The sequence below is a fragment of the Fonsecaea monophora genome (assembly GCF_001642475.1).
Source record: "Fonsecaea monophora strain CBS 269.37 chromosome Unknown Scaff62, whole genome shotgun sequence".
Lineage (NCBI taxonomy): Eukaryota > Fungi > Ascomycota > Eurotiomycetes > Chaetothyriales > Herpotrichiellaceae > Fonsecaea > Fonsecaea monophora.
Genome location: NW_019173993.1, coordinates 74500 through 88026, shown reverse-complemented (window position 1 = coordinate 88026; position 13527 = coordinate 74500). Strand labels below are relative to the sequence as shown.

The window sequence follows — 13527 nt, the reverse complement described above, 5'->3', positions numbered from 1 at the left end:
CTATTGCGAACTTTTTCTTGCTGGAAATAAGCCAAACGAGTCAATGGGAAACTTGTTGTCTGCCTATGTGGAAAAGGCTTGCTAGGATTATCAAGATTCGTAGTTGGCCGAGATGCTCGATTCGCCTCAGGTCAGCTGCCCATATCTATCTTTCATGAGGCCCGTAAGTGGTCTGTGGTCTGGGATCACTGAAAATTAATCGTTCGGATCATGGTGTCCAAAATTGGAATAGACATTACTTCTCGTCCTGATCGTCGTCCGTGCTCAGTGCTGCAAGAGCCATCTTCAGCTCCTGCACAATCTTCCCATCGAGTACGTTGCCGTTCTTCGTATTCTGCCAGCTGACTTCTTTTTCGTCCAGTGCTATTGTCAGCTTACGCCTTGCCTCTTCCTTCATGGCAAGTATATCGCGCAGGTCTTCGACAATGGCTTTCCTGTGCTCGTCGTAGCCTTTCAATGGTAATATAGTCGTGGGGTCCACCGCAGCAGATGCACCAGCGTCCCGATATGAAGAAAGAATGCGCGAGATAAGAGCTAGAGTTGCAGCTTCATTCGTCACGGTCAGGGTTAACGCGTAGGCTCCACCATGAGCCGATTGCGACGTAAGCATTAAACTGGTGCTTGCACGAATCAATTGGTTGGGAAACCGATTGAGAAAAGCAGAGATTTCAGGCGCAACTGCACCGCCGACCGCGTGAAGGAGATTAAGGCAGAGTGGGAGAAATCCCTTCGCCCATAACTGGTAGAGATAACTGCAGTTTGGTCGTGTGTCGGTATGCGAGGCACCGCCAGGAACGTTCTGAAGTAACTCAGAAGTCTTTGAGGAAAGAAGTCGATTGAGCACGCCTTCAACTGCAAGCTCTTCCGCGACAGACGGCAGTGATGAAATCGAAGCCAACAGCTGTACACTGTACTCAGCATATCGAGGTTGAGCACCACTCTCTGATCGGGTCAGGATATGCGACCACGAGTAGAGCAAGAGGCCAACCGCGATGATACCAGAAGCGGATAGTCGATCCGATAACTCCACCAAGAATTGAGGAAGACTAGGCAACCTGAGAATTGTTTGCATTAGTGTCAACAAGAGTGAGATGTCACGTGGTCCAATAAGATCGTCTTCAGTATCATCGTCGGTCTTGAGCTTCTTTTCCTTCTGGTCCTGAAGAGCAAGAACAGCGGATTTGAACCCTTCTGCCACAATGGTAGTTGTGATTTCGAGGAATGTTACATTTTCGTGATCCAGTGTAACAACACCCGTAGAGCTACCCGGAATCATGGTCGGCCTCCTCTTCTTCTTGACATGAAACTGAATGGCGAGGAGTAGAATGGAAAGGATCGATCGCCAATAGGCGAGGTCGTTGTTGATGATCGCGTGTTCATAGGAACCATTTCTGAACCTGACAGCGTCCCAAGCGGGTTCCAATAACCCTGCGAAGTCTGATCCTTTGACGCCGAATGCAACCAGTTGACGTAGGAGGGTTAAGCATAGATCTGCCCGAGTTTGAAATAGCGACTCGAAGAGCACTTCAGACGGATAAACCTGACAATTTGCTTGTAAAGACTTTCGGACAATCTGTGCCATCGCTTTCTGGACCTCGCGATCTCGAGCGAAGAATCTGCAGTGGTCGACACAAAAGCGCTGCAGGCTCGAAAGCAGGGTTAGTTCGGAATCCACGACTGAGAGATTGGTATTTGCCCGCCTGAACTCTGCTGCAAAAGACTGGCCGCTGGGCATCCCTCTCCTACCTTGCCAGTATGAGTCCTTGGCCAACAACTCACTGGCATATTGGAGATCGTAGAAGAAGTTCGGCCCGTAGAATCGTTCAGTCAGCCCGGTACGACTGAGGTCGGAAATTACCAGTCCATTGTACTTGGCAGCAAAATTTCGACGGAGGTTGGCGTGCAGCGATGAATTATAACTGGAAACTTCGACAGCATTTGAAGTAAGCCAATTAAGCAATGGCAAGAACGTCTTGACGGCGTTGAAGTCTCCCGCAACTTTCGCATGATGGAGATGAGTTGTTGCAATGTCAGCGACAACAGTGGCAACCAAGTTCTGCTGGGCAACATCAATCTCATCGTGGGACTTGGGATCAAAACCAGCGACGAATAAGACAATCGTGGAAAAGAATTTGTCCGAGGAGGAGAGATCCTTTGTCACCCAAGGCCAATTTTGCTGCGCCTCCAAAACAAATTCAAGCATTACCCTCGAAACTGTTCGAGGTAATCTTGAGATATCGTTCAACTCCTTAATGGCAGACTGGATGGATGTTGGGCCAGGAACGCACTTGGTAGGGGACTCCCCTGACTTGACACGCTTGAAGTCGTCCGGAGCAGCGCCTGTGAGGATGACCATGGCCAGCCATTGCTGAGAATCCTTGACCAAGAAGGTGAGGAGTTTCCAGAGTTCAGCGCGTTCATCGGGAGTTATAGACTTCTGGTCAAGATGTCGAACAAGATTGACGAAGTCAATGCAGGACGAAGAGCCCAGATGGCCCAGCAAAGACGAGGCCTGATATCGTTCCACATATCCAATAACGAAGCGCAATAACTTCAGGCAAGGAGTCCGGACGGAAGATGGAGACTGCAGTGTCCGAATCAGGCAAGGTGCTGCATCAAATATACGCCTTTCCAGTATTGACAATGGAAGCTCCTGTACTTGGCCGTATCGAACAAGCAGCGATGCTAACGACAATACAGCGCTGACCTGTCGATCGAAGAGACCTTCGTGAGCTAGTGTAGATCTGTCGACTGTGCTCGCCAAGAAAAAGAGACGCGTGAAGGGGTAGATCGCCGAATCTTCGGGACCCGATAATCGGAACGAAGCCACAAGATATTTCGCTGCCTCAAGAAAAGGTATCGTCAAATGGTTCGAAGAGCCGATTGACAGACCGTAATCAAAGGCGTAGCGAATTATATCGTAAAATGAATCAGCAATCGAGGTGCTGATACGGACCTGTTGAGCGGATACTTGAAATGACCAGTCTGATATCTCTTGAAAGATTTGGAACATGGTCTCTGTTGCAGCTAAGAGCATCTTGCTCTGGAATTGCCAGGCTGCGGACACCGTTGAGTTGCGACTCGGGGGACCTTGGGTGGACGAAAGACCATGACCAGACTCCCTCAGCGCCAAGTTGACCAGTGATCGGTACAACTCTGTGCACTTTTCCAAGAAATCGAAGTTCCGGAGAGGTACTTCCACTACAGTGACAATGTTGAGGATCGGTGAAGGAGCTGAATGATGACCAAGGAGACTTGTTCGATTGAGATAGGACCAAATAAGGTGCGGCTTGATTTTCGTCAGGACACTGACGAAATGAAGACAAGACGCCATGACTCGACAATCGAAAACCGACGTAGACCGACGGCGAAAAGCTTGCAACTCTTGTTCGAGAATGTCGAAGATGTACAGGACTACATCCATGTCTGAAGCGAGATTGCTGCTGGCTTCGTCCAGAATCGAGGTGCAGTGATGCTCAATTTGGTCAGCAGACTGACCGTAGAAGGTGCCGCTGAGAACAGTTGATAGAAGAGTCGTCAGAACGCCAATGATCTCCGAGGTCACAGCGTCAGGGTCTTCAAACGGTGTCAAGGCAGTGGCTAGCAGGCCCATGTAACGCAGCTCCAGTAACTGCCCCATGTATGCCAGACCAGAGAACTCGTATTGCCATCTGATTACCTTTGGGGATGTGTCTGGGTCAGAGATGACTTCACCAATGGCACCAGCTGGGATAATCGACGTAGTCTCTGATTCCTGGTGTCCGAAGGTCAGCAGCTTGTTCTGTGAAAGATCAAGTGCATTGACTGATTTGTTGAGAGCCACGAAGCTGCCAATTTCATCCTCACGGGTCGTTCTGTAGTCAATACCTTTAACCGCGGCTTGAGTAAAGGATACCAGTCTCCGAAGCCGAAATTCGACATACTGCGTCCCATCCTCACTAAAGATAGGAGCCTTAGCCAATACCCGACAGAAACGCAGAAAAGGCAAACACTCGTATGGAAATCTTGCCGCAGAAGTGTCGAAGAAGCCTTCCAATAGAAAATTGTCTTCAATGAACTCCATTGCGGGATCATAGACTCTCTTCTCAGAGGAGGGGTCGGGAGTAGATGACAGTAAGGCTAGCTGCGATGATACCAACTCGGGTGTGTATCCCAAGAATGACTGTGACACTGCAAGAAGTTCTTGTATCGTTTGGAATTTGTAAACAGCCAGTGTTCTCGCCGTATTGCCGGCTGATGCAGCGAGGACTCCGATGTACTCAACAATGTGGCAGTGCTCAATGGCAGCTTCGAGGAGAAATACCGATGGATCGTCGCTCGTGTTGAGCGTAGTGAATCTATCAAGAAGATCTTCGAAAATTGTTTGCTGAAAAGAGGATCCGCTGCCTGAAGAACTTCGACGCCCAGTCGCTGCATCGAACGCCGCGACCCCGTCAATCGTTCTTTGAATGTGGTGGCTTTCTCTGTTTTCCTTCATGGCAATACCAAGTTGTTTGATCCGATGAACCGCGATTGCCCATGCGAGGATCGCAGGGCCGGCTTGTATGTTCCTCGTAGCGGCTTCATTAGCAAGCAGCTCGTATATTTGAAAAGCGCAGTCGAGATCGAAGAAGTACTCTGTCTGGGAGTCGTGTCGACCAGCATGGCCGGACAAGGCCGTTTTGTTCAAGGTAGCGACAGTAGATCCGAGGTTGAGCAGAGACAACGACACCAGGGATGCTCCTGACTGTATTCTTTGGATCGCTACCTGTTGAGCGTCGATGTCGGAGCTGAAAGAGGCGAAAAACGCAACCGAAGACATAAACTTGAGCCAGTGAAGAACGGCCTGTGACGAAGGTTTCTCTTCTGAGCTCCGCAACCTCAGTAACAGAATTTCCAAAGCCACACCGATCATTTGTAGACTGGCAGTATCTCCCACAACTTTCAGAATGCTCAGGTGTGGCTCATCCAATTCCCATGAAGGGATTGACTGCAGACTCTTCATCTGTGCTTGGATAAACTTAACAGCATCCTCAATGTCCCGGGTAAGACCAGTTGATCCATGTCGTACTAAATTGGCTAATCTCCTGCCGGGTTGCGGCGGCGCTGTTTCGTCTGTGTCCGGCAAGAGACTGACATCCAAAAGATCCTCTGCGAGGCGCAAAAGCAGGACTTCTTGCTCCAGATGCCTCCGGATCAGGCGGGCTCGGCGTGTATTTCGCGAGTCAAGGGTTTCTTCGTCTCTTGCTAGGGGTCGCCGCCCTCGCCCTTGACAACTCCTGTCCACAAAATCTGATCCAAGGGCGTCTTTCAGGCTCGCCACTTCAGCCTGGCAGAACCCTTCTTGCAACCTGGATTCGGAACGATACTGCCACTCCAGGATGGTCAATCGCAACGCCTCCTTCTCTTCGAGGTTGACCTGCTTGCTAAGCCACAGAGCATCCTCCTTCAACTCGTCACGGTTGAATTGTCCACCTGATGGGATTGTCGAAATTTGGGAGTCGAAGGTACCTTTTGACGAGGTGGACGGTGGGGGAAACACGGGGAACGTAGACTCCAGTATTTCTTTAGTGTGGTTACCGGAGAGCAGCTTGGTCACAAAGTCTCTCTTCGATTCGTCATGGGAAAAGACCGCGTCAAAGAGATCGTCCCAGGAACTGCATGTTTTCGTTAGCATGGCATTCGACCAATTTGTTGCGGAGGGGTTTTACAGAAGGAGGAGCTCGCCAACAAGACATTTCTCTATATTAGGGAAATAGTCCGGGTTCAGCGACCCAGACGCCATATCATCAGAGAAGATCAGCCTTTCGGAAGCAGCATTGACAGGGTTGTTGGTGGTTGAACAAGTGATTTGCAGGTATGTGTAAACGGCAATATTGAAACAAAAGCGCGTCGCAAGCAATTTCAATACTCCGACGTACTACGGTACCACGCCGAATGATCTGCCGTACTTCGCTTAGTCATTTCCACACTTCTCAGCCTCGTCTGCAATCACACGACTCGAACCTAGTTGACACTTTCGATCCTCTGGAGCACACTGCTTTGCTTTATCCCGACTTCTATCGGAATAGAATGGCCGACAACCACCATTCTTTTTTTTCTTCAGCCACATGTAAAGCCTCCGAGCCGCCTGAGAGCTATCTGAAAGCGAGAACAATCTCGATCAGGAAAGGGATTGGATCAGACACCCTTGAAGGCTGTTTTCCCGACTCTGTATAGCAGCAAGCAAGGCAGGGAAATGCGAATATGACACTGGCTGCTCTAGCTTTGTTCGTATTTTACAACCTCCTCGGCCTTCCAAAACGCAGTTCACAATCACCCAACACCAGATACAATGGATATGGTTTCAGAAGAGCTCGATGCTCACCTAGAGGTGAGAAACCGTCTTAAGACAAGGAACTTATGCATAGTATGGGCCAGAGCACGCCGCAGTTTTCAAGTCTTGCTATTGTTGTTTGAACGACATATCCATTTTCCCTTTTCACGTCTTGCGCAAAGGTAACCAGGTTGTTCAACACTATGATCTACCCAATACTCGTGTCAGTGTACATAATACGACAGTGTCCATGTGGGGTTTCGTCAGGTTCCTCACATCTTTGTCAGTGACTAGGACAACTTCTATTTGATGATGATCCAAAGAACTTGAGATCTGCCAGCTGGAAACCCTTAGAGCGTTCAAACCAGCTGCACTATGTGCGAGGCGACCGGAGCGTCTTGTCATATTGTAAGCAATGGACCTGACCATCCTGGTATCTCAGATAATTAGCTACAGTCTTGCATACAACGAACTGGTCTAATATACATCTGCGAATGCGGATGACGAGAGTTCAATGTTCGTGACCGCATCCTGTCCCTGGACTCCCTCTCTTAATCCACCGGCGGGTTTCCCGGATAAGTGATCTGTATACTTTTTATGCATTTTCATCTTGCATCGTCGGTATACAGGTTCCTCGACAAGCTAGTGTTTTTTCTGTCGTTGAATCAGTCTCTTCTTGAACACATCATCTCTCTTCTGTTCACTATATCATTACTTGTCTTTCATTGCGTACGTCTGATCTCCTATTCAGATCTTCACATTGCCTGGTTCTTACAACAAAGCATGTTTGCTGTTACTAGCGGCGTGTCACCTTCTTGATATCTACCGTCGTCAATTCATGAACATTTCGGACTGGTGCTCACCAGCTGGACCGGCTATTTTCCCTGGGACAATGTGAGTTCCTTCTGCAACTGCTCAGGAACTTCGTGTTGCGGCTTGTTATCCCATCCGAGCCCACGACTAGGCTGCTACGGCAAGATACCAAAGTACAACGATCCAAATTATCGGCTCCAACAATACTAAGGTCTAATAATGGAAGACGAAAAGAAAGTCAGAGACACGATGGAGGGGCGCGAACCCAGTTTAACCAAAGGTGAAACTGTCTCGACAAATGGGAACGATGGTACGACGGAGGTGCAGCAGCGGGCACAAAGGCAGAAGACGGGAGACTCAGAGGCTAAAGACCTTACTAAGGACGAACGAATCGAGTTGGCGGGTAAAGATCCATTGTCAACGCATGATCCGTTGTTCTCTTGGGGCTGATACGGCACAGGGCACGACATCGACGACGCGTGCGGGCAGTTCGAGGAGAAAATGAAGACCCGTGAGTGTGCTCCCCTGACTTTCAAGATCGCGCCTCACTCCCATAACATCATGATATTGAGTCGATATCGATCATAGGCGATTATCGACCCTTCGTCGACGAATCAGGCTTTGTGTACCGCTTCACATTGGTGAGAAAGGATATATTGAAGAACCGGCTTGCAAAACATCGTATGAAGGTGCGCTATGCGCCTCATTTCTCTTCCCAGCCCGATACCAATTACCCGATATGCCACGGAGCGGTTGAGGGCAAGCGTGGAGAGCCGGGAAAAGGTAGGTTGCCTCCACAATATCTGAGTCTCTTCGGTACTAAATAGGCCAGATATGCGTTTCAGGTGCTCTGAAGACCCGGAATTACGCTCGAGACTTCCTCCCTGTCCGGTGCCGATGTACATCTTTTCCAAACAATACCCATTTTCTCGGAACCCTGTGATTGAGAGCTCCCTGCCTCGACACCTCAGACCTTCAAACTCCAAGCTTCGTGTGCGCATTCCCGATCCATGGGCTTTGAGCCTGCAACTCTTTGAGTCAGACTCGGTTTCAGGTGGTCGGAGGTCCGCCCGGCGTTTTCCTTCCCTTTCCGGGCTCACAAATGCGGGAAGCCGTCGAGCCACCAAGTCATACGCATGCTACTCGGTCCACACGCGATCGGACATGATGTATGTGCAGACACTGGCTCCATCAGGCAGCACATTTGACTTTGCATGGGACATGTTCTGTAACTTCTTCAACAACAGGGTGGGCGCTGACTGGAATGATGTACAGGCGGAATTGACGGATATCCGGCGCGAACGACTCTTGAGCGAAAACTTGCGTGGAAAAGATGGAGCAGATGACGGCCAGCGCTTGTGGCTCCCAATATCAACAGCACCTCAGTGTGTCAATGAAGGTGACGCAGCTGCCGACTCTGTTGAACCTAGGAGGAGGAAGCCGAGCGTGACGGTGCTGATGCATAGTCATAAGACTATTCCGGATACCAACCTGGAGATTCAGGCGAGGACCCCAGAAAGCGGATGGTGAAGGCATATCGTCTACCAAGGTTTGCTGGAAACCATCGTCCGTTGACCGGGACACCAGCTGAGAGAGCTGTTGCATGGCAGTGTAAGACTCTGACATCGACCTGGTTCCGGGCACCGTCGGGTTTCAGAATGAGTTTGACCTCACAGATAGTCCTTCTTGCGGCTAGTTCTAGTGTATTGGGTCAAAGCCCATTCAACTTCGCCACCAGACTCCTTCTCCAACGTTCCACCTCTTATCTCGAAGCATCTCATGGTCATCCTGGGCCCGACTTCAGCCAATTCGACGTCCCTGTAGCCAGTCTGCACAAAAACGTGATGCCGTACCTCGATACTATCCTCGACATTCTTGAAGGTCACCACCCTGTTGCCAACCTTATGCGGACCATCCCGTGGAGGGAAAATGTGTTTGAGGATCTGAACCACTCTCTTTCCCAGCCGTGTCGTGAACCCCTCAAAGATCAAATGAGGATACGACTCGGATACTGTTCCTCTTGATGCATTGGGGATGTCCGCGCGGAGGACGACATTGTGGAGGGAGAAAGAAGCGGTTGGACCATGCGGCAGATGGGAAATGGTCATTGCGGTTGGAGTGCCTCGATGTTCGTGGAGCAAAATGATATCCGTGAGGGCGGCGGCCTTTGCGCTGGCAAGAAGATTGGGGAGGATCAAGTTTCCTCGGTTCAAGCGGATAGAGGTGGGCAGAAGCAAGCGGATTTCTTTGGAGAAGGTAGAGAGACGAGTCGAAGGGCTACGGGAGGTGGTGACAAGTGGACGAGGGTCGGAGAGACCAGACAACATCGAATATTCATCGTCCATAGACTCTTGTGCGGCGGCGGTTTCGGGATCCAGAGACTCATCGTACTTGAAATCCTTGCGCAGCGAACGGTCGTTGGCGATCGATGGGTCGAGCGGTTTGCCGGTAGCCAGCGACTTCTTTAGCAGTGCACGTTTCTCTGCAATGCTAGCATCTCGCAGTTGGATAGCGCGACGGTAGATATAGTCACGGCGCTCGCGGGCTTGCCGACGGAGCATTTTGCTGGTCTCAGAGAGGTGAAGAGATGGGAAAGAAAGGAGGACCGGGACTAGAAAATCGTGATACTCGGACTGTGGAAAGATAATTTTGGTGGAGAAATTTCGCCGCACTTCATCCGCATCGCGACTACCCACCTGCATATTCCTCCATCCCTCGCTTCACCTTTGGCCACCCCCCTTCACTGCAGATACTCTTGCAACCACAAACCCCTGCATGTTCGACAATAGGTCGCTAACGATCTCTGAGAACTGGAGACCGTCGGAGGGGTGTGGACTCGCGACGCTTATGTGAAAAGTGGGTGACCCTGTCGACTGCGCAGATCGGTCACCCTTCGCCTCAACCCTTTTTGCCGGAAACGACGCAAGTCCCTCTTTGATGTGAGACTGTCGGGACGCGGATACTATCAAGACTGGGTGTTTCAGGATGGAGGCGTTCAGCAACATGGGAAACCACTTGGTTTCCAACTCCGCAGCCGCTATCAACGCCATCGATGACATTTCGACCGTCGACCCGGATGAGAGCGTCCTGAGCCTGGCCAAGGGCCCTAGAAGACGTCAACATGATGACGACGAGTCGGAAAGCATAGAAGAAGACGATCTTGAGAGCCTCGCGTCCGCTGCTGTTGATGCGAATGGCAACAAACATGTCCAAAAGGCCGAGGAAGAGAAGGAACTGCCACCCCACGCCTGCGCGTATGTGACTATCTTACCTGTTCTTCACGAGACATTTCACTGACTGATCCTAGTTACTGTGGCATTCACAATCCAAGCAGCGTGGTTCGCTGTTTGACATGCTCCAAATGGTTCTGCGCCGCCCGTGGAAATACCTCTTCCTCTCACATCGTCAACCACCTTGTCCGAGCCCGCCACAAAGAAGTCCAACTTCACCCAAGCAGCTCCCTCGGCGACACTGTACTTGAATGTTACAACTGCGGAACCAAGAATGTCTTTTTACTTGGGTTTATCCCGGCAAAATCAGACACCGTCGTTGTCCTGCTCTGTCGTCAACCTTGCGCAGCGATGCCATCCTCCAAAGACATGAACTGGGACACCTCGCGGTGGCAACCATTGATAGAAGATCGTTCATTTCTGTCTTGGCTTGTTGCGCAACCAAGCGACCAAGAACAACTCCGTGCAAGGCACTTGAGTCCTCAAATGATTGCAAAGCTGGAGGAACTCTGGAAAGAAAATGCCAATGCCACCATCACCGACCTCGAAAAAGCGGCCAATATCGATGACGAACCCGCTCCGGTCCTCCTACGCTACGACGATGCTTACCAATATCAGAATGTCTTCGGTCCTCTAGTCAAGATCGAGGCTGATTACGATCGCAAGTTAAAAGAAAGCCAGTCGCAGGACAACCTGATTGTCCGATGGGACCTAGGCCTCAACAACAAACACTTGGCCAGTTTTGTTTTGCCGAAACTCGAACTCGGCGACGTCAAGCTGGCTGTGGGAGACGAAATGCGACTCAAATATACCGGAGACTTACGCCCAGCCTGGGAAGGTGTTGGCTATGTCATCAAGATTCCCAACAACCAGTCGGACGAAGTTACGATCGAGTTGCGAGCAAAGGGCGACCACAAGTCCGTGCCCACTGAATGTACCCACAACTTCACGGCAGACTACGTTTGGAAGGCCACGTCGTTCGATCGTATGCAGCTCGCGATGAAAACATTCGCTATCGACGAAATGAGTGTCTCAGGCTACATTTTCCATCGCCTTCTCGGCCATGAAGTTGCTGCAGCTCCCATGAAAACCCAACTTCCCAAGAAGTTCAGCGTCCCTGGCCTACCAGAGCTCAACGGTAGTCAGATCAATGCGGTCAAATCCGTCCTACAGAAACCTCTCAGCTTAATTCAGGGCCCTCCAGGCACTGGAAAGACCGTGACCTCTGCCACCATTATTTACCATCTGTCAAAGATCAATGGAGGTCAAGTTTTGGTTTGCGCACCCTCTAATGTAGCTGTCGATCAACTCTGCGAACGCATACACCGCACGGGACTGAAGACTGTCCGAGTGACTGCGAAATCCCGAGAAGATGTGGAGTCATCTGTTGGCTTCCTCTCCTTGCATGAACAAGTCCGAATGAACGACAGCAATGTGGAACTGGCGAAGCTGAACCAACTCAAATCCGAACTCGGCGAATTGTCGAGCCAAGACGAGAAAAAGTACAAGTCGTTAACCCGGGCAGCGGAGCGGGAGATCCTTCAAAATGCCGATGTGATATGCTGTACCTGTGTCGGTGCTGGGGATCCAAGACTTGCTAAGTTCAAGTTCCGCACCGTGTTGATTGATGAGTCCACCCAGTCAGCAGAACCGGAATGCATGATCCCTTTGGTTCTTGGCTGCAAGCAGGTTGTCCTTGTTGGTGACCACCAGCAACTGGGGCCGGTCATTATGAACAAGAAAGCTGCAAAAGCTGGCCTCAATCAATCTCTCTTCGAGCGCCTCGTCGTCCTTGGCTGTGCGCCAATCCGTCTGAATGTGCAGTATCGCATGCATCCCTGTCTGTCCGAGTTTCCGTCAAACATGTTCTACGAAGGATCGCTTCAGAATGGCGTTACTATGCAATACCGTCTCCGGAAAGATGTGGATTTCCCCTGGCCTGTTCAAGACGCACCCATGATGTTCTGGTCCAACCTTGGAAATGAAGAGATCTCAGCATCAGGTACCTCGTATCTCAATCGCACGGAGGCGGCCAATGTGGAAAAGATTGTCACGCGTTTCTTCAAAGCCGGGGTCAAGCCGTCGGACATCGGTGTCATCACTCCATACGAGGGTCAACGCAGCTACATTGTTAGCTCCATGCAAGCCACGGGGACCTTTAAAAAAGAGATGTACAAGGAAATTGAGGTCGCCTCCGTCGATGCGTTCCAGGGTCGGGAGAAGGACTTCATCATCTTATCATGTGTCCGGTCAAACGATCACCAGGGCATTGGTTTCTTGAGTGATCCCCGTCGTTTGAACGTGGCCATGACCCGAGCCAAGTATGGGTTTGTGATCCTCGGCAATCCCAAAGTCCTCTCTAAGCACCCACTCTGGCACTATCTCTTGCTTCATTTCAAAGAACGGAACTGTCTAGTGGAAGGCCCTCTGAACAACCTCCAGGTATCTCTGCATCAATTCAGCCGACCTAAGCAATCTTACAGGGGCCCACAACGCTATCAGATGGCATACAATCACGCTAGTCATATGGCAAGCGGCATGATGAACGGGCGAACGGCTCCGCGCAACGACTACCGCGAACCAGCAGGTTCGGTCGTTGGCTACATACCGGATGATGTTTCATCCATCCACTCCTCTGCCATGGGCGGAGTTGGTGTACCAGCAGGCTATCCCCCAATGTTCCAAGGCTTTACACCTGACGCATGGCCCTCTCTTCAAAACACTCACGCGCGCCGACAAAATGGAGTAAAGGCAAGAGCAGTCCCTAGTAGCGTGGCGGGAGAATCTACAGTGGCCACCGAATCCGACATTACGGGCAGCATTCTTGGACAAGGAGGGGTCAGTCTGGATCAATTGTCTATTCATGATGCCCATAAACAGCCCAGCTACAATCAGGCGGATCGACTCAAGAGATATGTGGAAGGAGGAGTCCCTGCATCTGGTGGCTACGTGTCGGGCCACAAACTCGGCAAGTTGATGCACGAAGATGAAGACGCCAGGAGCGTTTCGACTGCGTTTGCCAGTCAAGTTGGTGGCAGCTACGACTGATATTATTGCGATACCGCGACAAGATCCCAATAATAGTGAAGAACGAGCTCATTTGAGCATCTCTTTCGAAGTGTAGTCGTTATCAGCATAGGCGGCACCTATGAATAGATGCCGGTCACCGACTCGACGAGTGTCTTGTTC

At 50.7% G+C, this 13527-nt stretch overlaps 4 protein-coding genes across 4 annotated transcripts; 2 read left to right on the top strand and 2 right to left on the bottom strand.

Annotated features, from left to right (window-relative positions):
- Positions 1–235: 235 nt before the first annotated feature.
- On the bottom strand, positions 236–5764 carry AYO21_07755 (hypothetical protein; the record flags this gene model as incomplete). The annotated part of the gene is made up of 2 exons (XM_022657708.1): positions 236–5636; positions 5691–5764. The coding sequence occupies 2 exons, from the start codon at positions 5762–5764 to the stop codon at positions 236–238; spliced, it is 5475 nt and encodes a 1824-aa protein (XP_022509985.1).
- A 1593-nt stretch (positions 5765–7357) lies between these two features.
- Positions 7358–8638, top strand: AYO21_07754 (hypothetical protein; the record flags this gene model as incomplete). The annotated part of the gene is made up of 4 exons (XM_022657707.1): positions 7358–7511; positions 7569–7619; positions 7697–7891; positions 7941–8638. 4 exons carry the CDS (start codon positions 7358–7360, stop codon positions 8636–8638), a joined length of 1098 nt encoding a protein of 365 aa, XP_022509984.1.
- Positions 8639–8778: 140 nt separating this feature from the next.
- Positions 8779–9669, bottom strand: AYO21_07753 (hypothetical protein; the record flags this gene model as incomplete). Its single annotated transcript, XM_022657706.1, has 1 exon — positions 8779–9669. One exon carries the CDS (start codon positions 9667–9669, stop codon positions 8779–8781), a length of 891 nt encoding a protein of 296 aa, XP_022509983.1.
- Positions 9670–10093: 424 nt separating this feature from the next.
- AYO21_07752 (hypothetical protein) lies at positions 10094–13386 on the top strand (the record flags this gene model as incomplete). Its single annotated transcript, XM_022657705.1, has 2 exons — positions 10094–10362; positions 10416–13386. 2 exons carry the CDS (start codon positions 10094–10096, stop codon positions 13384–13386), a joined length of 3240 nt encoding a protein of 1079 aa, XP_022509982.1.
- Positions 13387–13527: the final 141 nt, after the last annotated feature.